Source organism: Amblyraja radiata, chromosome 6, assembly GCF_010909765.2.
Source record: "Amblyraja radiata isolate CabotCenter1 chromosome 6, sAmbRad1.1.pri, whole genome shotgun sequence".
Taxonomy (NCBI): Eukaryota; Metazoa; Chordata; class Chondrichthyes; order Rajiformes; family Rajidae; genus Amblyraja; species Amblyraja radiata.
This window is the reverse complement of record NC_045961.1, coordinates 30,816,046-30,840,150: the sequence shown is the minus strand read 5'-3', so window position 1 is coordinate 30,840,150 and position 24,105 is coordinate 30,816,046. Positions and strand designations below refer to the sequence as shown.

Genomic DNA, 24,105 nt, shown 5'->3' with positions numbered 1-24,105 from the left:
TTACTCAAATCTTCCTCAAAAGACTTTGCTTCGGGGAGTAAATTCCTAGTTTCTCTAAATCAATCCAATAACTCACTGTCTATGTAGGTGGTGAAAGCAGAGGCAATCTAATATTTGAAAGGAATAAACTTGCAGTGTTAGAAAGATAGTGTGGGAGATGGAACTGACTTGATTTCTGTGCAAAGGCTGACAGGGACTCAAAGGGCTTATTGGCTGCCTCCTGTTTCATTATGATTTTTGACACTAAATGCATGGTGATTTTTCTGAATGGGGAGAGAGGTATCCAACTTCCACCCAGGGTCCTGAGAACTCTTTGTAACATATAATGTTCCTGAGAACTTTCGCTAATGTGCTGGTTTAACTGTGTAGTTATTGCAGGACATTTAATTCCACCATTCAGATTTCCTCTGTAAAATGCAACGATATTCAGGAATCGAGTTCCCAGCCAGCAGAAGGTACCTGCAGCCCCACAGTAAATCCATGCTGCCGGTCTCCCAAATGCTCAATCGTATGTATGGACTGTAATAACCTGGAGAGGTAACTGGTAATATGAAGGATACAATCATTTGTGGTGCAGATGTATGAGAACAACGTTGTAAAGGTGATAGGACTGGTTGGTGTATTTAATAACTTCAAATGTCTTCTATGGTATTAATCCCACTGAGCTCGGTTATGTCCTCTCTCATAATGATGATCATTCATTCTTCCATGGACCTAATGAAATGCAACCATATCAGTCCCACAGCTACTCTTGTGCAGCATCTGGTCCTGCAGTAGAGAGGAAAGTGCACCATTTGTGGCATCCTACTGAACTGGACTCCACAAACAGCTCCATAGTTCAAAAGCCAGGGAGGGCTCCTATTCTTTTCCGTGTTGCACCATTATCCACTATCTCCCAAATCAGGATGATTTCTGTGATGCTCACTAATATCTACTGCAACCGCAACATACCATCTATTTTCTGGGTGCAGATTGGTTTAAGTAGCACCAGGTAGCCCTAAGTAGTGCTAACCATTCACATATTGCACTCTTACAAAGGACAGTGGCCAATGAATGATGCAGTTAACAGTAACACCGTAGTAATCGTGTCTGAAAGAGGATTTCGAACCGAAACGTCACCCATTCCTTTTCTCCAGAGATGCTGCCTGTCCGGCTTACTCCTGCTTTTTTGTGTGTACGGTTTAAACCAGCATCTGCAGTTCGTTCCGACACATAGTAATCATGTAGTATGGACTGCCAGCATTAGAAGCAGCAGGGACTGGTTAACTGCATTTTAGGTTCTAACAAATGTAACTACCCCACGATTCTGCTGCATTGGCACTGGGAGAGGTAGCTCTAGTCAAACATGAAGGGGAAGGAGTAAGTGTAAACTAGTAGCAAACAACTGCATTCTAATAGCAGTCTGCAGCCAATGGAAAATTGTTAGTGAATATTCGACTTGGGTTAACATCTGGTTAAGTATTGAAAGCCAAAAAAATTGAAAGGAAAAACAATTAACATGGAATTAATCTGACTGGTAAATTGCCCAGTGGATTCTGAGGGGACACATGATAGATTACCGAGTCAATGTCCTGCTTTGATGTCTAATTTTACAAGACTTCATCTTTGACACGGTAAATGGCTATCCAAGGACCACTGATAGACACAGTAGGTCCAGATGGTGAATTGGAGACATCCGCCGTGGGAAATCGCTTGACGAGAGGTGTAACTGAGGTTGTATATTTATGTTGACATTGATGTAACCCACTCAGAACAAGATTATCGTGTACCTGGCAAAGAAAGAGAAACCTTTTCATTAATGAACAGATGCACAGCTTTGCTGATTTGCTATACGACTACTCACACAGCTTAAGTGTAGTGTTGTTTCCATCTGACTACTTGGTGATAGTTTGATATTGTGAATAATGCAGTGTTGCTTGGTAAGCATACTCATTGAGGTTAAGTGCACCTGTGATGACAGACTTGGTGAACAGTGGACATGGGAGGTAGCTTTCAATGGATTCCCCTGTGGTGCAGTGCAGGCCTGCAAACAATAAGCATGACGGAAGGGGTTTCCATCTGCAAATACAGGGCCTGGGATGCACATTAACACGCAGAGAGACACACGTGTAGCTACCTGGATATCAGGAGCTTTGACAGGGCTTAACTTTTGACATTTTCTTTTTAAAAGCTGAGCTTTTTTATTGCTAGCATATATTTCAGAAATGCTCACAAAGTCAAAGTGTATCTTCCACATTATTAGGGTTGCCAACTGTCCTGTATTAGCCGGGACATCCCGTATATTGGGCTAAATTGGTTTGTCCCATACTGGACCGCCCTTGTCCAGTATTTGACTGCTACTACTTAGGTCAAGGGGACTGTCGGGTCGGAACGCCGCGTCCGGCCCCGCCTCACCCGTCCCGACATAGTGCAGCCTATGGAGTGCAGCAGCAACGCCTCACCCGTGGCCCCATCAGTCGGCAACCCGGCCAGCTGTCCGATCTTCGGACCTTCTCTTACCGCCGACACCACCACCCCTCCTTCTCATGGCCGATAATTGGTTCATGAGTTGGATGGGGTGCTGGACTTTGTGCACGATGTCGCGTGGCCCGGGCCAAAACTCCTCAGCTGGCCCGCCAGCTCTGCTTTGTGTGCAGTCCAGCACCCGGGCCAACTCATCATTCACCCAGCCACGGCCGAGTCGGTCAACGAATTGCCATCGGGAATTTGTCCCGTATTTTGACCTTTTGTCCCTTATTTGGGAATGAGAAAGTTGGCAACCCTGCTCATTATACACGGTCCCATCATTTCATCAGCACTTTTGCAAAATGCTCTCATCTTTCTGCTACCAATGGGAAAAAGGTTCAGGAATCATGGAATCATCACCTCCAGGTTCAAGAGCAGCTTCTTTTTGTGAACCTCTTGAACCAGTCCGCACAACACTGACCACAATCCTACCTCAGCAATGAACTACTATGGACTTTGTGTGCCAGGGTTCCCCCGTGTCACGGTCCAAGGTTCCCCCATTTCACGGTCCAAGGTTCTCTCATTTCACAGGCCAGGGTTCCTCGGTCTCGTGGCCCATGGTTCCCTCGTGTCGCGGGCCAGGGTTCCACCGTGTCGTGGTCCAGCGCTCTCCTGGTTAGGTTAAGCAATAAACATAAGGAACTGTTGATGCTGGAATTTTGCGTAGAATACAAAGTGCTGGAGTAACTCACCGTGTCAGGTAGCATCTCTGGAGGGGCTTGTTGGAGTTGCACAGGGGGAATCAAATCCCAGCCAGGAAATTGGGGAATCCGGTTGTTTCACACCTCAGGATTGCGTCTTCATTTATGCCATGTTACATGACCCAACATAGCACTGTTTTGTCGAGGTAATACTGAGAAAATGGCATGTATTTTACAAGCAACATAAATTCCAGCGCTGAATCTTGTCAAACATCACTGGTCACAGACCTCCAGTCTAAATATCACCTCCCCACCACTTCCTTCTGTCTTCCTTGACAAAGCCAATTTTGAATCCCATTCACCAAGTCGCCATGGATCACAAAGATGTCTGTCATGGCACGAGCAATTTCCTCTCTTGACTCTTTCAATATCCTGGGGTAGAACTCATCAGCTCTTGGAGACCTATTCACCCTAATGACCCAAGGGATTCTATTCCACATGCCCAATAATATCAACATATTGCTCTCTAATCTCATTGTCCTCCATGTCTTTATCTTTGATGAATGCCATTGCAAAATACTAATTTAGTAGATCAGCACTTATTCTGGCTCCGGAGATAAATTCCTTCATTTGTCCTTGAGCATTCCTACCTTCCCCCTTAGCTCCCCTTGTGTTTATACTTATGTATAAAATGGATTGCCAGTTTCCATAACATTACTTGCCAAATACATTCTATCACCCCCTTTAATCCATGCTGATTCATTGCTAAAGTTCTTTCCAGCTTCCTTTATATTCCTAGTTTTTCAGCTATTTTCAAACCTTTGTTTGAAATATCAATGGCGCTGCCTTCCAAAAGAGTGAAAGACAGGCAGCTCCGGAGATGCATTATGCCGGTGAAGCCAGCATGATTCGTTAGTGATTAACAACCGAGTTCCCGTGCAGTAAATTCTTGACCTCGGGGAAATTTCCTGAGAAGTCGTTGAATAAAAGTAAAAAACGACCCTGAGGAAAGGGAAGAAATATCACTACCTGTGGAATAATTATTAAGTGAGATTGGCATCAAAGTGGGAATATTTCTCCGAGGTGTAAGAAATTGGAAAAGGATATTAAATGGAATTTAAATTGATAAAACAGAAAGACATCATATACTCCATGTAAGTCCTGAGATTTGTGATCAGCCTGTATAGCATTTTAGAAGATGCATCAGTCTTTAGATTGTTAAACTCTCTAAATTGGGCGATTTATTTACGTATCTAAATTCCCTTTGTAACATCATCAAAGGCGATTTGCTTGCCTCAAGTCTGCTTTGTGTATCTGATGTACAGTACATGATTGGAGACCATCTCAGGTCAGAAGCTTTCTTTGTCTGTGCTGAATGCAAAAGCTGGAATGAAATCAGTTCCTAAAGATAACATAGATTTTTGACAGTGCCAGGGAGAGAGCAGTCCTTTTGTCACTTGTCATGTCTGACAGAAATGGAAGCATCTACGTATTTGCAAGTATAATGCATTTAGCCACAACACTACATGCACTTTTAGTGTTTCCAGTCGCATCATTAAAACAAGGTGTTATCTAGTAATAGAAAACTGCTAACAAGATGTGTGTATGTATCAATGTATTAGATGGTATTACGTTTTATAAAATTGTATTTGCATTTTTGTTGCATTGAGCAATGACTTATTGTTTTGCTTAGTCTTATTGTTTATTCATTCAGAGGTGTGTGGCATTGCTGCCAAGGCTGGTGTTAACTGCCCTTCTCAAATTAATCTTGAGAAGACTGTGGTGAGCTACTTATGCCCTGATAATTCAAGATTCAATTTAATTGTCACATGTGAAAAATAAAGGTACAGTGAAATTTGAGTTACTAAGTAAAAAAGCAAAAATATACACAGCACATAAAATAAAGTTTAACATAAACATCCACCACAGTGAAATCAACATTCCTCACTGTGATGGAAGGCAATAAAGTTCATTCATCTTCCTCCTTTGCTCACCCGTGGTCAGGGCCTTTGAATGGGGCTGTTGCCAATGGTCCGCTGTTCAAGCCCTCTCGTCAGGAAAATGGAAACTCCGGCGTCGGGACAGATTGGAACACTCCGCAGCATGGAGCTCCCGAGTTGCCCGCTTCTTACCGGCGACCGCTGTTTCATGGTGTTAAAGTCCACAGGCCCCGCGGTCGAAGCTCCAACACTGGCGATCCTCAGCAAAAGATCCCAGGCTCCGCAATGGTAAGTCTGGTCCGCACCAGCGGCTTGAAGCTACGGGTCGGTCTCCAGGGAAGGCCGCACCACTCCAGGTTTTCTTCTTATTCGAGTCCACACACAAGATTAGAAGGTGTTCAGCCAGAACTGAACACACTTCTCGGCATCTGCATACAATGGTGTCTGTCTAGTCGCTTCTTGTGGTGGAGAAATTGGTGGAAACAGGGCTGAGATGTGAATGCTCTTTCCTTGACCCCAGCACCTATGATTGTGATGATAGGGACCTGGATATTCTCATCAGTGGGTGAAATGCCTGTAAGGGATGGCTGTGTGCTGGGGGAGGGGAGCAGAGGTGGGTTGGGTAGGGGAAATGGGGTGGGGGCAGAAACCTGGTTGGAGCAGGAAATTCACTGGGGCCAATATATATGAGTCTGCCAAGAGACTTCTGCAGCTTTCTCCTCTGGGCACGAGAATCCTTATTTAATTGAATCCTGCATTCATGCATTTCAAATGTCATGGTGAACTGCAGATCACTGAAAGAACATTTATCAGTAATTTCATCAGGGATTAATTTATTGATATCATTTAATCATTGAGGTGGACCTTCAAAGCAGTTTACGAGGATTATTAAGCGTGTTCCAGACTTCTAAAGTTATGCTATAGTCAGAGGCTGAACTCTACCTGGTTTGCCGTGGGAGCTAAACACAAAATGCTGGAGTAACCCAACGGGACAGGCAGCATCTCTGGAGAGAAGGAATGGGTGACGTTTCGGGTTGAGACCCTTCTTCAGACCTATGACCTATATATGTGGGAACTAAGATTTTCCAGATTCTGTATGTGAACTGTTTCTATCAAAGATACCCATGTCTTGCATTTGAGAAATGCCTGCCTCCTCTCTTCTTCTGGAGTGGGAGGCTGTGAGTATGAGCAAGGTCATCCCCTGGGGTCTGCCGCCTTTCCCTAGCTCCTCGTTCAGCTCTTGCTCTTCAGGCACCACCTCTTGGTTCAGGCTCCGAGCCTTGTCTGCTGCTCTTCTTCTAGCACCAGCTACTATTTGCAGCTGGCTTGTTGTTCAGTTCGCAGCACTGCATGGGCATTTAGTGCACCCCCTGCATCCTGACTGCCAATTTAAACTGACACAGAATTTAATTTTTAGGAGACCATTAGCATTTTTTCCACAATGATTCTGATACATGTATGGCTCTCTGCTCATCTATGCTTATTTGTTGTAATTGTTCTACAAATTGTGTGAGGAACCAAGGAAATGGAGAGTAGACCTGGTCTTCCACAATCCAACCCTTCAGCATATGGTAATAATTTCAAAGGGGATAAAAGTTAATATGGTAGACACAAAAAAACGGGAGTAACTCAGCGGGTCAGGCAGCATCTCTGGAGAAATGGAATAGGTGACGTTTCGGGTCGAGACTGTCTGAAGAAAGGTCTCAATCTGAAACCTATTCCTTATCTTCAGAGATGCCGCCTGACCCGCTGAGTTAATCTAATCTTTTGTGTCTGGCTTCGGTTTAATTCAGCATCTGCAGTTCCTTCCAACACAAGTTAATGTTCTCTTTGCAACAAATTATGCTCCACATTTAGAACATTGATAGGGAAATGTAATAAATCAATTTAATATCTTAAAACTTTTTTAAATGGTAGCTTCTTGTGTCTTTTTTCTTGATTGTCATCAGAATTGTAATTTCTGTCGGAAAGTTAAGGTGCTGTTAGATACGGAGTTTTTTCTGGCATTCTTACTCCACTTCACTATACAACGATTTTGTTGCCCTGCAGCACAGGCTTCCATGTCATCACTGATTGGAGTCCAACAATAAGTAAGCATCCACTGTGGAGGAACACAAGGCTGTACCTTGGGTTATTATTCCCACTTTCCTGAGGCATTGGCAACTATTGCGCTTCGCTGAAATCACTTGCTTTTCCACACATGTTGCTGAACTTTGACAATGGAGGGTAGTCAAAGGAAGATTTTCTTTAAATGACTTGCCATATGATTATGAATACTCTGAAGGCCATAACCTATGAAACATTTAGTGTCGCCTTTGATTAACTGTGCTGCTGATCTCATAGTGTTGATCCAGGAAGCATTACTTTCTTGCTTTTGTTGCATCTTTATCTTGCAAGTGGGGCCACACAGTTTCACAAAATAAAATGTCAAGGTTCCTCAAGCCAAACTCTGTGATCAGACAACTTGCACAATCCTTCCATTGTCGAGTTTTTTTTCACACACAATACACGATCTGTTATATTTTAGGCTGAAACATACGCTGGTGATACAATAACATCTCAATTTACAGAATTTTTTTGATTTTTCTCAATCAAGAATAAAGGTCTAAAAGTTTTATTGTATGATGTTATGGGGCCAAACAGTGCCCAAATGCATTTTGACATCACCTATGCAAAAATTACAACAGACTTGTGCCTGTCAATGGAATAAGCCATATAAATTGAAAGTAGATCTTAATGATAGGTTGTGATTATCTTATGCATTATTTAAAGAGCCTAATCATACCTGGGCATCTTATCTGGTCGTCTTAGAGGTCAAGGCACCCATCTTCTACCAAGCATTTAAGTGCGTTATCTCCCATTCAATAAAATTGGGGCTTACCTTTCCTCAGCACCATGTCTTACTTTCACCCAACATCCCTGATACGCTTAAATCCAAAAAGTCTTATCAACCTCTGCCTTGAAAATGCTCAGCCTCCACATAATTTATTGGGTAGAGAATTCCAATGATTCACATCCTCTGGATGTGGAAATTCCTTGACTTCTCAGTCCTGAATAACTAACCCCTTATTGTGAGATATGATCCTTGGTATTAGGCATCCCAACCAGGGAAATATCCTCCCTGGATCTGTGCTGTCGTGCTCTGTCAGAAATCCATTTGTTTCAATGAAGTGAATGGAGGAATTGAGGGGAAGTTAGAGGTTAGGTCAAGTATTTCAGATCAGAAGAATAGACAGGGCCAGATTAATGAACATGGTGGGGCTGATGAGCTGAAGTGTATTCATTTCAATACAAGGAGTATTATGGGTATAGCAGATTAAATTAGGATTTGGATTAGTACGTGGCATAACAATGTTATAGCCATTACAGAGTCATACTTGAGAGAAGGGCTTGTTTAGCAGCTCGACATTCCAGAATTCAAATGTTTGAAATGCAATACAGAGGGATGTAAAAGAGGCGGGAAAGTCCCACCACTGTTCACGGAGAATGTCTCAACAACATTCAGTGAGGACATCCTGGAAGAATCATCCAGTTTGGAAAGTCTAAAGAAGGGTCTCGACCCGAAATGTCACCTATTCCTTTTCTCCAGAGATACTGCCTGACCCGCTGAGTTATTCCAACATTTTGAAAATGATAAAACTTATATAGAAAACATTTGAGAAAAAAGAAAACGATATAATGTTTATGAAGCTGAAATTGGACAGGACATTTGAACAATGTTAAGGAAGCAAGAGGGTTATAAAAGCGGCCATGAAATGTCCTTGAGAAATAGGATAAAAGTCCCAAGGCAATTGTATACATGCATTTAAAACAAGGGGGTAAATATGGAGGGTAGAACAACTCAACAACAAAGGAGAGAATTTATGCCTGAAGCCAGAGGAAAAGTCAAGTACTAAATGAGGATTTTGCATCAGTATTCACCAAGGAGTAGAACATGAAAGATAGCAAGGTCAGAGAAAGGCATGTTCATATCAAGAAGGAGGAGGTGTTGCTTCTCTTGTGGAGCATTAAAGTGGATAAATCTACCAAGCCTGATGGGATTTATCCCAGATTATTGTGAGTGGGGACTGTTCAAGCCTTCAGAGATTGTTGTATCTTCTTTAGCCACCGGTGAGGTCCCACAGGACTGCAGAGTAGCCAAAATGGTTCAAAAAGTAAACTACTGGAGGGGCTGAGTGTGCCGGCAGCATTTGTAGAGGGAAATGGACTGGCAATGTTTCAGATCAGGGCCCTTCAAGATATGAGTAGAGGAGTGATGGCTGCAAGAAAGAGGAAAGAGTGATTGTATTTTTCTTATTCCTGAACTTCTGTACTGCTGCCTGGTACCTTTCTGTACATTCTGCTGCCCACACACAGTTTTAAGAACATTTCCCTGTAATTTCTTGATTTTCTCAATATAATTTCTCCAATCCAAATCTGTAAATGACCCACATTAACTTTCACTAACCTTTTATTTTTTACACATCCATGGAAGCTTTTAGTCTGTTCGTTTGTTTCCCACTATATTTGCTCTTATTCTAATTTCCCTCATTAATTTATTTCTGCTCTTTATGCTGAAATCTGAAATTTTCTAATCCTCAGTCTTACTACTTAGTCAAACCACACTGTAAGCTTTTCCTTTGATCTAATACTGTATTTAATTTAATACCATCGTTTTACTGCAGTCTTGTAAAATATCTGATGCAATAGTTTTACTTCAGAACATACTTTTCCGTAAATTAGCCGTGTCTGAAAGCAAGCTGCACTGCTGTGGCACAGTTGCAGAACAGCAGTCAGTGGAAACATTTACATGCTGATCACAGCTAAACTGCTTTTGGTTGCTTCAATCAATTAATACATTAGTTTGGATGGTACTATAAAAGAACAACACAGAGGTCGTTATATGGTGGAAGATATGTTTAATTCTATTTTCTAGCCGAGGATCTGAAGTAAAATATTTGAATTTTTAAAAATCTAAGGGGGAATCAGCATGCACAATGATGTCAATTAATGTAAATTGTGCGAAATGTCACCATGCATTCAAGGCTTGTGAGCACTGGGGCATCAGACATAGAGGAAGAATTAACCAGAAGGCTGAGACCTGCTTCACACTGGTTAAAGTTCCTGAACCCTAATAGAGCCATGGGAGAGAACTGACCATTGGTCGGTCTAAAGAGAGAATTATATTCCTTTTCTCATCCTTTGTGATTATTCGCTCCATTAAATCCATTTTTAAATGTTCATTTCTCCTGGGAAATGAATTATTGACGGTTAGTAAATTATTAACAAGGTGCTGCCTGTCTCAGAATCAGACATTGAGCTCCATTTGGCTTGTTCTCACTTCATTTCAAAAGTGCTGGAGTAATTCAGGGTGTCAGGCCGGATTACTGGAGAGAATGGATTGTTGGCATTTTGGGTCAGGGGCCTTCTTCAGACCTAATCAAACCTATTTATTCACCTGACCTGCTGAATTACTCCAGCACTTTGTATTTTACTCAAGATGCCAGCATCTGCTTTCCTTGTGTCTCGCTTCATCTATGGTTGAACCTGAGACCAAGGTATTTGTAATTTGTGTGCCCACCTCAATTTGCAGGTTTGGGATATATTTTGTTGCAGATACAGAGTATGAACAATCAGTCTCGCTAAGATGCTATCTGCATCATAAGTAGCAGCCCAGAAGTCAACCACGAGCATTATCTCTGCAGTAACCACTGTTCCCAATTCATGTGATAATGCAAGAACACAGCAGACATTATGCTCATAAACACAGAGGACATCCTCACATTTGGATGAGTTTCATTTGAACAGGTCTGTCTCATGGCTGCATTTATACTGGTGAATGGTCTTTTAACCTTGAAACTTTAACTTTGTTCCTCTTTCCACTGATCCTGCCCAACCTGCTGTGTGCAGCGTTTTCTGTTTACAGGTGATATTTCAGTTATATTTGGCTTTCAGCTTGACTCCTAAAGAAAAGGAAGAACTTGCATTTTAACAGTGCCATTTCCTTTCCTACTGTGCTCCACCAAATACTGTTTCAAAATGCACCATTTTTAAAGCATTATCACTGTGGTAACGTAGGGACTTGTAACTATGAACTCTCTGATGGTTGGTCCATATTGAGCTGTGAGTGATAAATGTGAATGTCTTTTGTAAACCAGCATCTGTAGTTCCTTGTTTCTACACAGTTATATTTTTGAGCTTGGTAGTGACATTAATACTTTTTAATGACATTGCATTTAGCAGTAGAACACTATTTTTCTCCAATAAAATGCTATCCTGAGGCTTTTCTCCCATTAAGGGAGTATTGATTCTTGATCCTCCTGCCTTTCTCTTCTTTGCTCTGCCTGGCTTCCTGGTGGGAATGTTGGATGAGGAATCACCAGAGTTGTCCCATTGTTAATTGATTTGTTAACTGGTGCTGTGCTATGACTGTTGATATTGAAACCGATTCTGCTAATGTTCTTTGATCTCTTTTAACCATCAATAGAAGGGCACATGTTTTTTCTAAATTTTCTGATATATGTAAATGCTTGAATGGAGCACAGCTCTCTTTGATGCCTGTCTTTTGCATTTGCACTGAGTGAATCATACGATTATTAGATTGACGAGTTAAATAAAAAGGTTTCTATATGCATGTTTGGACATCGTGTAGGGTGCAGGACATGTACAATAAATGTGAGGATGTTAAGAAATCCTGATAAACTGAAAGAACTGGAGTTCAAATCTATACAGTAGTTCCCTTAGAGTGGCAACACAGATAGAGAAGGTGGTGAAGAAGACAAAATATGTAGGAAGGAACTGAAGATGCTGTTTTAATGCTTATCATCATACAGCTGGGTGGAGGACTTTAGTTATGGAGATAGATTGGATGCTGTGTTTGTTTTTCTTGCAGTGAAGGACACTGAGGGGTGAACTGATAGACATAAATTGCACAGATAGATCATAAAGTTATAGATAGGTGGATGATTTTTTTTTCCATGGCAGGAGAATCGAAAGCAAAGGTGCACGTTTAAGGTAAGAAGCAGGATTTGTGGGGAACTTTTATTTTTACACAGAGTTGTTGATATCTGGAACTCGCTGGCAGAGGAGGTGGAGTAATCAGATATAATATATACATTTAAGAGATATTTAGACACGCAAATAGGCAAGGAAAAGGAATAGGCAATGATAATGGTATAGTTGGGCATGAAGATTAGACTGGATGTGTTGGACCGAAGGCACTGTTTCTGTGCTGTGCTATGATAATAACAGTGACTTTATTACAAAACTAACCCTTTACTGGGAAATGCTTTCATGTATTCTGAAAATGTAACAGGAGCTGTGTGATCTATATACTTTTAAAACTCTGTGTGTGTGTGTGTCATTTTGCCTTTGAAACGTATTACCTCGAAAACCAGACACAAAAACGCGACGATTTTTACATATTTCGGTAGGGATTTAAATTATGATTTCAGAAATCCACTCCTCTCTAAATTTGCTCAATTATTTCCCCAGATTTGAATAAAATTATTCACAAAACGCACTTAAAAAAATAAAATAACCGCTTGCCAGCTGCTGATGTCACAATGCCCACATGCCCACCAATTAATGCCCACCTGCTTCCTGCCCCACCCGCCACTGTGGATTAATGCAGCTTCTGTCAACCGCATGCACAGTTTTCCACGAGGTACGGTACTCCACCCACCCACCCCCCCCCCCCCCCCCCCCCCGTCCGTTCTTCAAAAGGCGCAGCGAGAATGAGAATTTTCTGCAGCAAAGATCCTAGAGCTGTGCTCAGCTATAGGACCTTTGTTCTGCAGATCGCTCACGCTCTGAACGAGGTTCTCCTCACTGTCGGCGCAGCTCATGAAGCCCCGCCCCTCCCATCCCCTGCGCGCTCATTCCAGCTGTGGGTTTCCAGAGAATCAGAAGCTGCTTCTGTCTCTGCATTTTGCAGCGCACTCACTCGCCTGGCTCCCCTCCACCCCCCCCCCCTTCTCATTTCCTCCCCTCTCCTCCCTCCCTCTCTCCCCTCTCCTCTCTACCCGTCACAGGGGACAACCTCCTCTCCGGGGAGGCCCGAACGTCTGTCCCCACCCCCGGCCCGGTCACGCTGGTGGGTGCGCTTACCATTGCGGATGCCACAATCAGCTGGTCACCCCGCTGCTTTTCACCATCCTCAGATCTCTCCCTCTCCCTCTCCCTCTCCCTCTCCCTCTCCCTCTCCCTCTCCCTCTCCCTCTCCCTCTCCCTCTCCCTCTCCCTCTCCCTCTCCCTCTCCCTCTCCCTCTCCCTCTCCCTCTCCCTCTCCCTCTCCCTCTCCCTCTCCCTCTCCCTCTCCCTCTCCCTCTCCCTCCCCACATCAGTGTGAAGAAGGGTCTGGAGCCAAAACGTCACCTATTCCTTCGCTCCATAGATGCTGCCTCACCCGCTGAGTTTCTCCAGCACTTTTGTCTACCATCCCCCCCCCCCCCTATACATCCAGTCAGGAAAAGTACATTAATGATGACAAAATGAGAAAAAAAAATATTTTGAAAATGTAATACTTCAGTTTTATGATATAAAATATTTAGAAAGTTGTTAAATCTTTTCATACTTTCTAAAAGTAGTATTCATTGTGTACAAACATAAGAATTATAAAAGCTTCAGGATAGCACTTAGTTGAAAATAAAGTCAAGGTTGATTTGTGGTAATTCTGGAGTTAATCACAGTTCAGTAGTAACGAACATTCTCTTGTGTCAAACACATGAAGCATAAAACCAGCTCCTCTAATCAGACTCAATGAAATTTTAAGGAATTAACCGTGAAATTATCCAGCAAATTAAACACCAAGAGCAGACTGCTGACTCTCGGAAAGTTACCATGTTAACGAAACATAATTTGTCACAACTCAGGAGGCCAGATCATGAATTCCATGTGGAAGTGTTTAGCATTCCTAATGCTAATCTATGACAGATGCCCCTTCTTTGATGTGTGTTTTGTCTGCTTTCACTGCTTCATAGAGTGTTATGTACTTAACAGCTATAATCGCATGTACTGTTGTTGGATTTACTGTTGGAAGTCTCAGAAGAATTCTTATATGCATGTAATTAACAATGCCACTTCAACTGCAGTTCTTAATTCTTCAAAAATTAACTTTGCCATTAATTTATCATTGTAAAATAGATTAAAACTCTCAGTAGCTGATCATAAGATTTGTCTAATTGCATTTGGGATTTGTTATTCAGCTTAATTCTGACTGTAATTCTGAGGTCAGTTTGTGGGAATGAAATTGTGTGTATAACACGGGAAATAAAATTTCATATTGCTCCTTCATATAAAATCTGGTGCATCTTCACATTTTCAATACCTTAACTTCACTGTTGTTAAAATTAATCTGTGCCATTGATTATTTTTTTAAATCAATTGCTTGTCAGAAGGATGCATGGGACAGGTATAGGCAGCTGGGATCAAGTGCATCCCTGGAGGAGTTTCGAGAACTAAGGAGTAAACTAAAAAAGAAAATCAGAAGGGCAAAAAGGGGCCAGGACATAGCTCTGGTGAGTAGCATCAAGGACCATCCCAAAAGATTTTATAAATACATAAGGGGGAAAAGGATGACTAGAGATAGAGTGGGACCTCTCAGGAATCAAAGCGTTCACCTCTGTGGAGCCATAGGAGATGGGCAAGGTCCTAAATGTGTATTTCTCCTCTGTATTTACCGAGGAGAAAGACAGTAGGACAGTAGGTTACCGTCGAAGAAGTACTGAAGGTACTGTCATGTTTGAAGGTAGATAAATCTCCAAGGCCTTATCAGATGTATCCAAGGACATTGCAGGAAACTAGAGAGGAAATTGCGGGAGCCCCGGTTGAAATTTACGAGTTTCCTTAAATACAGGAGAGGTGCCGGAAGACTGGAGGGTAGCAAATGGTGTACCTCTTTTCACGAAGGGCTGCAGGGAAAATGCTGGGAACTATAGGCCGGTGAGCTTAACATCTGCAGTTGGTAAGTTACTGGAGAGTATTCTGAGGTATAGGATATACAGACATTTGGATGGACAAGGGCTGATTAGGGATAGTCAGCATGGTTTTGTATGTGGGAGGTCGTGTCTCACAAATCTGATTGATTTTTTTGAAGACGTGACCAAAAAGGTTGATGAGGGCAGAGCTGTAGATGTTATAAGGCATTCGACAAGGTTCCATAGTGTAGGCTGCTCTGGAAGGTTAGATTGCATGGGATCCAAGGAGAGATAGCTAAATGGATAGCAAATTGGCTCCATGGAAGGAAGCAGAGGGTAATGTTGGAAGGTTGCTTTGCAGACTGGATGCCTGTGACGAGTGGTGTGCCTCAGGGTTCGGTGCTGTGCCCGTTACTGTTTGTCATCTACATCAATGAGAACATACAGATACAGATTCAGATTCAGATTCAGATTCAACTTTAATTGTCATTGTCCGTGTACAGTACAGAGACAACGAAATGCATTTAGCATCTCCCTGGAAGAGCGACATAGCATAAGATTTGAATAAATATTTACATTAGCATATATACAGACATAGTGTTTTTCCTGTGGGAGGAGTGTCCGGGGGGGGGGGGTGATTGGCAGTCACCGAGGTACGTTGTTGAGTAGAGTGACAGCCGCCGGGGAATACAATACAGGGGAAGGTTAGCAAGTTTGCTTATAATACAAAAGTTAGTGGTTTTGCAGATAGTGAAGATGGTTGTGAACGATTGCAGCAGGATCTGGATCGATCGGCCAGGTGGGCGGAGGAATGGTTGATGGAATTTAATACAGAGAAGTGTGAGGTGTTGCATTTTGGCATGTCGAACAAGGGCAGGACCTTGGTAAATGGTAGGCCTCTGGGTAGAGTTGTAGAACAGAGGGATCTAGGAGTGCATGGTTCCGTGTAGGTTGGGTCCCAGTCACATGGGAGGCCTGGTCCCCCAATGCAACCCAATCCCCAACACAATATTTCACCACTCACCCGTTCCCCCAATGCATTATTCCACCACTCACCCATAGCCCCTAACTGTGCATGCCCGGCTGACGGGTTCCCGTTGTGATGCCCCTGATCCCAACTCCTCCCCTCACCCCCCCACTCTCCCCCCCCCCCCCCCCCCCCACACTCACTCCGTCCCCCCTGTGGGGGGGGGGAAGTGTGGGGGAGTGGGGTTGTGGTGTAGGGGGAGGGGGGGTGAGCGAGGGGGGGTGAGGGGGGTGGGGGAGGAGGGTTTGGGCAGGGGAGGGTGTGTGGGCGGGGGGAGGGGGGTGTGGGCGGGGGGTTGTGGGGGCGGGGGGAGAGAGCTCATAGAAAATACAGGGGTTGTGGGGGGTATCACGGGGAAGGGGTGCAGGAGCCAGCGAGGGGGACCAGAGGGGAAGGGACTGGAGCGGACTCACAGTGGTCGCTGGTCGCTGGTCGTTCTCATCCGCCGAGATTAGATTCACCGCTTTCCATTTGGCGACATTTCCCGGGACATGCCGGGCCGGGCCGTTTCCAGTCACTCCGAAAATTGTGTCCGGTTGGAAATCTCCGCCGGCCATCCACCGCTCCAGTAAAGATGCGATGGCACAGGAAGGGGCGGACCATCCCGTGGAGTGACAGGAGAAAAGACCAATCCACGCGGCGCTGAACGGCAGGAGAGGAGATCGATCTGAGCACGCGCGTTTTTTTAAGATTTTTAAACCTCGCTTAAGTTTACATTAGACCACCGATTGGAACGAATCTTGGTGCAATCGCAGTGCTGGAGAACGGTGAGTAAGCTGGCGAAAAATCATAGCGCTATCGCGTATAGCGATAGCGCAAATAGAATGACCGCGCATCCAGAAGATAACAAGATCAGAGCTTTAGTTATGTATAGATGGACAAGTGCCGAGTATTATAGCGCAAACAGATCAATGGCAAACTGTTAAAAATGGTCTCTTATAATAACATGAAGCATTTCCAAGCAGAGCTTCGAACAGAGAATGTTATCCATGTTACTGGTTGAAACACAAATTAATTTGAAACTTGAACGCTTGAAAGCTTCTAAAGGAATCAGTGCAAACTTGGTACCACTCAGATTTTGTTTGCAAATTGAGCCATTCAAGCCATTACTTCTGATCATGTGGAAACTTCAAGACTGTTTAAATAAGTCATGTTTGTACACAAATGTATAAGTAATTCATGCGAGCTAATACTTTCGTAACATCATACATGTGGCTTAGCACATATGTTAGATGCACAAGAGTATACACCCTAGTCCTGAAGCTTATGGTATCTTCTCAAAGTGATTATAGTTGGAAATTAATAGAACTACATGACTATCTCAAACTGTGGCTTGATCACTGTCATGGGTCGTATTATAGATGACAACCAAGATATGCCAAGTGGTTCTTAACTTGGGGGTCGTGACCCTCTATGGGGGTCATTTGGGGCTTTGCCGGAGGTCATGAAGGAAACACAAATAACATATCAATTTGATGAACCCATGTTTAGGAACCTAACAAAGGTACATACCACATACAGTTTTTTGTCCGCATATGCACGTACTGGTGCCAAGAAGGTTAAGAACCACTGCTTTAAACAATAGCAAACAAAAGAATGCACAGATTGAAAAGGAAATATTGGCCATCATTTTTGGAGTGATGTTTCATCAGTTTCCATAGTTAAGACCATTCTTGGTAGTTACACAAACCTCATCAGCAATTCTCAGTCCAAAATTGGTGATTCCAACTGTGACAGTTTTTAGGATGCAGAGATGGGCAATCTTCCTGTCACAATTTGTGTATGCTATTGGGTATTAGCCCTTTAAATAAAATTCAGTTGCTGATACTTAATTCAAATTATCATATAAGGATTCTGAACTATATAGTGAAAGTATGATTTCCGTGTTATAGTTTATATTTCATGATTTCTCAGTAATGGTTTAGACTTTAGACTTTAAGAAATACAGGGTGAAAACAGGCCCTTCAGCCCACCGAATCTGCGCCAACCACCGATCACCCCGTACACTAACCTACATACACTAGGGACAGTTTATACAACTTACTGAAGCCAATTAACCAACAAACCTGTATGTCTTTGGAGTGTGAGAGTGGGAGCGTTCTGGAAGTTTGCCTCAACAACAGTGAAGGAACGGTGAGGTATTTCGGCATGATGTCTGGCTTGGTGGACAGCTTCCAGCTGCTGGTGTTCCTGTGCTTTTGCTTCCCTTGTCCTTCTAGTTGGTAAAGGTTTGAACGGAGCTTTCTACTGCTCCCTTGTCATGCATCCTGTAGATGGTACAAGCTGCTGCTAGTGTGTCAGTAATGAAGTAAGTGAATGATTGATTGCGGATGGAATGACTATCTAGAAGGCTGCTGTCCTGTATGGTTTCTGGGTTTTTGAGCGTTGTTGAACCTACACACATCCAGGGAAGTGGAGAGTATCCCATCTAATCCTTGACCTGAGTCTTAGTAGACAGTGGAAAGACTTTGGGCAGTTTGGAGGCGGGTTTGGAGGTGCAGCAGGCTGTGAAGAAGGCGAATGGTATGTTAGCATTCATAGCAAAAGGATTTGAGTATAGGAGCAGGGAGGTTCTACTGCAGTTGTACAGGGTCTTGGTGAGACCACACCTGGAGTATTGCGTACAGTTTTGGTCTCCTAATCTGAGGAAGGACATTCTTGCCATAGAGGGAGTACAGAGAAGGTTCACCAGACTGATTCCTGGGATGTCAGGACTTTCATATGAAGAAAGACTGGATAGACTCGGTTTGTACTCGCTAGAATTTAGAAGATTGAGGGGGATCTTATAGAAACTTACAAAATTCTTAAGGGGTTGGACAAGCTAGATGCAGGAAGATTGTTCCCGATGTTGGGGAAGTCCAGAACAAGGGGTCACAGTTTAAGGATAAGGGGGAAATCTTTTAGGACCGAGATGAGGAAAACATTTTTCACACAAAGAGTGGTGAATCTCTGGAATTCTCTGCCACAGAAGGTAGTTGAGGCCAGTTCATTGGCTATATTTAAGAGGGTGTTAGATGTGGCCCTTGTGGCTAAAGGGATCAGGGGGTATGGTGAGAAGGCAGGTACGGGATACTGTTGGATGATCAGCCATGATCATATTGAATGGTGGTGCAGGCTCAAAGGGCCGAATGGCCTACTCCTGCACCTTGTTTCTATGTTACTTGCCCCTGACGCCTAACCTCTGAGTTCACGTAGCCACATTATGTATATGGCTACTCCAGTTTAGGGTGCGATCAGTTCAGATAATGGTGAGAAAGCACTAGTTTGGGTTTCAAAATGATATTGATTTGGGGAAAAATCAGGTGTCCACATTAAACAAGTGATAGTTACCAGACTCCTAATCCGAAGATGTTGAAGGGATTTGTGTTGACAGATTTACTTTAAAAAGTGGACCCGATTTCTGAACAGAAGACACAGGCCAACAGTGAGCAGAGTCAAGATGTCACACATTGTTCACATCAAGAGCTTACTGCAATGCTCGAGAGACAAACACAAATAAAAAGGTCTACCATCTGAGAAACCCAGTTAACAGATAAACCAGTAACTGCTGCAGATCTGTGAAAAGTGTTTCACATTTTGTTTCAAAGAGGGAGAGTGAAAAATGTACACAACATTTTTGCATGTTACATAAGATGTCATAAGTATGCTGTGCACACACGCATTGGATTTAAATCCGCAGTAAATACCCCATGTTCTGATGCTCCTGATGCCTTCTTGGATTTATTACATTGACATTTATCAGCAGCACAAAATTGGTTTAAAAACTACCTGCAAATATATGCAACCACATGTTTTGTATTTATTGTAACTGCGGATGCAGAGAAATTCATAATCTAACTGTCTATTTTGAAATAAATTTGTGGCCAATATATGCTTGAGTTGTTTTCTCACCAGAGTCCCCTAAGGGGGCGCTGTCCTGTGCACGGCTGCCCTGCCAGCAGTTGTCTGTCTTTTCACCGTTTTATTTTTATTTTTAGTTAGTTAAAGTGTTTTGTTTGGAGGTCTAGACTTTTTTGTGTGGGAGGTGGAGGAGGGGAAACTACCTTTCAGGGTCCCTACCTGGCCGGAGAGGCAGCTTTTCTCCGGGCTGCAGCTTCGACCCGTCCTCGCTGCCTACCAGCAGGCAAGGAGCGGCGTTTCCTGTCGGGGACAGCCCAGAACCTCGGCTTCGGCAGCGGCACAGCGCTGGAGCGCTATCGTGGAGCGGGCGATGCCTTGCCTGGGTCGCCGCGCTGGAGCTCCGGTGAGCTGAGACCGCCGGGTAAAACATCGCGGAGCTGCGGGACTGTGGAGCGGCCAGCTGCGGGCGGCGGCGTCGAACTTTACACCGGGAGCCTGGGATCTCGCAACGAGATCGGCAGTTGTGGAGCTCCAACCGGCGCGGCCTTGTCGGCTTCGGAAGCCGCGGCCTCCAGTACGGAGGCGGCCGTTCCAGGGTTCCCATGCCGCTGTGAGGACTCTCCCGACGCCGGAGCACCACCACCCGGCGAGAACGGCCAGGAACATCGGGCCTCTGTAGAGGCAACTGTAGAGGCCTCAATAGGCCCAACTATGGGTGAACTGGGGTTGGGGACTGGACTTCGTGCCTTCCCTCATGGTGGGAGCCATTGTGGGGGGATGTTCTTTGTGTTTAAGACTCTCATTGGTGTTATGTCTGTATTCTTTCTTTGTGTGCTGCAAAATGGCAAAAAGCATTTCACTTCATTACACCTCGGTGTATGTGAATGTGACCAATAAAATACCTTTGATACCTTTGACCTTTGAGAGTGGTGACCTTATCAAATCTTGAGCAGATTAGGTTAGAGGATGAATATTCAAATGCAAGCTTGTGCATGTTTTTCACCCAGATGGTGGTGGGTGTATGGACCGAGGTGTTAGATGTGGGTATAAGGATATAATTACAGTGTTTAAGCAACATTTCGCAATTTCACGGTTAAGAGGGCCGCAGGCCAAACATGGGCAAATGGGACTTACTCCGATAGGCACTTTGGTCAGTATGGACAAGTTGGTCCGAAGGGCTTGTTACCAGAATGCTGCCTGGAGTAGTGGATTTCAGCAACAGGGAGATTGGATAGACAGGATTATTTTCTCTATAACATTGGAAGTTGAGCGCAGACTTGAGAGAAGGATATAAAATGATGAGAGGCATAGATAGGGTAGATAGTTGGCACCTTTTTTCCAGGGTGCAAATGTCCAAAATTAGGGGACATAGTTATAATGTGAGAGGGGGATGGTTTAGTAGAGATGTGTGGGGCAATTTTTTTACACAGAATGTATTGGGCGCCTGGAACGCATATCCAGAGCTGGTGGGGGAGGTAGATACGATAGTGGTGTTTACGAGGCTTTTGGATACACACGGCAGAGCAGGGAATAGAGGGATACGGATCATGTACAGGCTGATGAGATCAGTTTAACGAGACATCTTGTTCAGCACAAACGTTCTGGGCCGAAGGGCACATTCCTGATAGAATATTTTTCTTCATCATAGTTGAGCCACTCTTATTGAACCAAGCAAGAATTAATTGTGCTGTTTGTCAGGACAACTAAAGAAAGGGTTTTATTTATTGCAGGGTGCCACTTCATTCTTTCCAACTGTTTACTGGATGATCCCTGCTCAGCCTGACTGAGAATGCTCTTGGGGTCCCATTTTTATCAACATAATCAGAATGGAATCGTAATTTATTAGCCAAGTATGTTTTGCAACATACGAGGAATTTAGTTTGCCAGACAGCCATACCAAAACAGCAACAAGACACATAACTACATGAAAATTTGACATAAACATCCACCACAGCGGCTCCTCCACATTCTCCACTGTGATGGAAGGTAATAAAGTCTTATCTTCTTTCCTCCTTTTCTCTCGCGGTCGGGGCAGTCGATCCATCCACAGTCAGGGCGATCGAAGCTCCCACGTCGGGGCGGTCGAACCTCCTGCGATCAGGGCGGTCGAAGCTCCCATGACTTGGAGCTCCTGCAGCCGGTCCCTAACCAGGGATCGGCAACTCACAATGTTAAGTCCGCAGGCTCCCGAGGTCCCAGCAAGAGGCCGCCAGCTCCACGATGTTAGGCCGCAGTGATGTGACACGGAAAAAGTCGCATCTCCGTCGAGGAAAGAGATTTTTAAAAAAGCTTCCCCCACCCCGTCAACACCACCCCCCACATAACACAAAACTAAAGATAAACTAAAACATACATTTTACAACAGACTAAAAACACAACAAAGGAAGAAGACAAGACAGATCATTGGCGAGGCAGTCATCATTCAGCGCCCCCGAAAAAAATGTTATATTGGCCAACATTTGGGTTTATTCATGAGGTTCTTGTCTGTTTCCAGCAAGAATGTGACCATAGTTAACTGCAGCAACCAGTTACAACAGTGGGCAGTGAATTTCCAATAGGAAAACATGTTAAAAGAAATGAATGTGTTTACATAGCTACTTTAATGACTTTAAAATGTCCAAAAGCACTTTTCCAGTCAATGATGTACGTTTCAAGTGTAGACACAATTTGAAAGTAAGTGAGGCAAAGCACTCCATTGTATAAATTATCCTACTTGTTTCAATTGGGCTGAGTGAGTTCATTTTAACCCCTCGGTTTGCCTTAATAGTGGTTTTGTTCTTTGATAATTACTCTGTCAAATAGCTGTTAATCTAACATTATTCTTAATTATCCATTACAGGTTTGATCATGACCACAACAAGGAAACTGGACCGAGAACAGCAAGCTGAACATGTCCTTGAGGTAGGTATTTTATAATGTTCATTATACTATTTATCTTGTTTACAGTAAGAATTGGAGGGTTTTTTTTTCAATTGACCTTTACCAGCCCAATTCATTGATATTGGAAAAATGGTTTCAAAGGTCAGGGAAGTTCAAGCTAATTTAAGTGCACACAATTTCTTGCAAGCTAATTTTGCCCATAAAACTGATTCATTATTCCAAATCAATTAAGTGCCCGTTGCAAGTTCCTGTTAATTGTGGGCCTTTGAGGAAGCTCCAATAATTGTGATATAGGTGCATTGTCACCGAGCAGATTAGAACTATTTTAATGATTTTGAACATAATCTTTTTGAAATTTACATGTGGCATGTCACTGTAAAGGGCCTGTCCCACTGCGGGGACCTAATTTGCGAGTGTAGAAGAGTTTAGGAGAGTATAAAAGAGTGTCATGGCCGTGTTGTATCGCCGAAGTTGAACACCTCCTTTGACCTTCCTCGACTATGTTAGAGAACCTCCTACGAATATGCTGAAGACCTCCCTCGACTATGTAGAAGACCTCCTTTGACTATATTAAAGACTAGCTTCGACTAGCTTCGGGAAAATTGGACACCGAATAATGGAGAGTGAAGACGACCTCCTTTGATCTCCTTCAACCTCCTTCGACTATGTTGAAGACTATCTACGACTACCTTTGATTACGTTCGACTACCCTCGATTATCTTCGATTGCCTTCAATTACATACAAATAACATACTATGACCTACTTCGACTAAACCTGCGAGTAAAAAAAATGGCAACCTTATTTTAGATGCTAAAAAAAAGCCGCAACCTAACTGAGGCCTCGAGTACGCAGGGACTACTCTCGAGCATGAAGGAGAGTTACAAAGACCTCCTAGGACCTCGTGTCGACCATGCTGCGAGTATGAGTCGAGGGCAAACTCTTCTAAACTCACCAATTAGGTCCCCGCAGTGGGACAGGCCCTTAAGTTATGCTGCAGAATAAAAATCATTTTGGTACTAAACCCGCTTTCAAGTATATTAATCAAAGAATACAAAATTATTGTAACTGTTTACAAAGCATTTTGAAGTAAACACATATTGAATGTGTAAAATGTTCCTAAATTTCAATGGTTCATGGAAATATTTATATTCAGGCCTGTTTTAATTTATTGTCACATGTACCAAGGTACAGTGAAAAGCTTTTGTTGTGTCCTAACCAGTCAGCAGAAAGACAATACATGATTACAATCGAGCTATTCACAGTGTACAGATAAATGATAAGGGAATAATGTTTAGTGCAAATTAAAGCTAGTAACATCCAATGAAAGATAGTCTGAGGGCCACCAATGAGGTAGATAGTAGTTTGGGACTGTTCT

The 24,105-nt window shown here is 43.4% G+C and overlaps 1 protein-coding gene across 10 annotated transcripts in view; it reads left to right on the top strand.

The window, feature by feature from the left end:
* fat3 (FAT atypical cadherin 3) overlaps positions 1 to 24,105 on the top strand; it is a 657,225-nt gene that overhangs the window by 438,645 nt on the left and 194,475 nt on the right. For all 10 annotated transcript variants that reach the window (XM_033022431.1, XM_033022433.1, XM_033022434.1 and 7 more), the window contains one exon: positions 22,689 to 22,750. In XM_033022431.1, the coding sequence (XP_032878322.1) occupies positions 22,689 to 22,750 (62 nt within the window). The remainder of the gene's footprint in view (positions 1 to 22,688; positions 22,751 to 24,105) is intronic.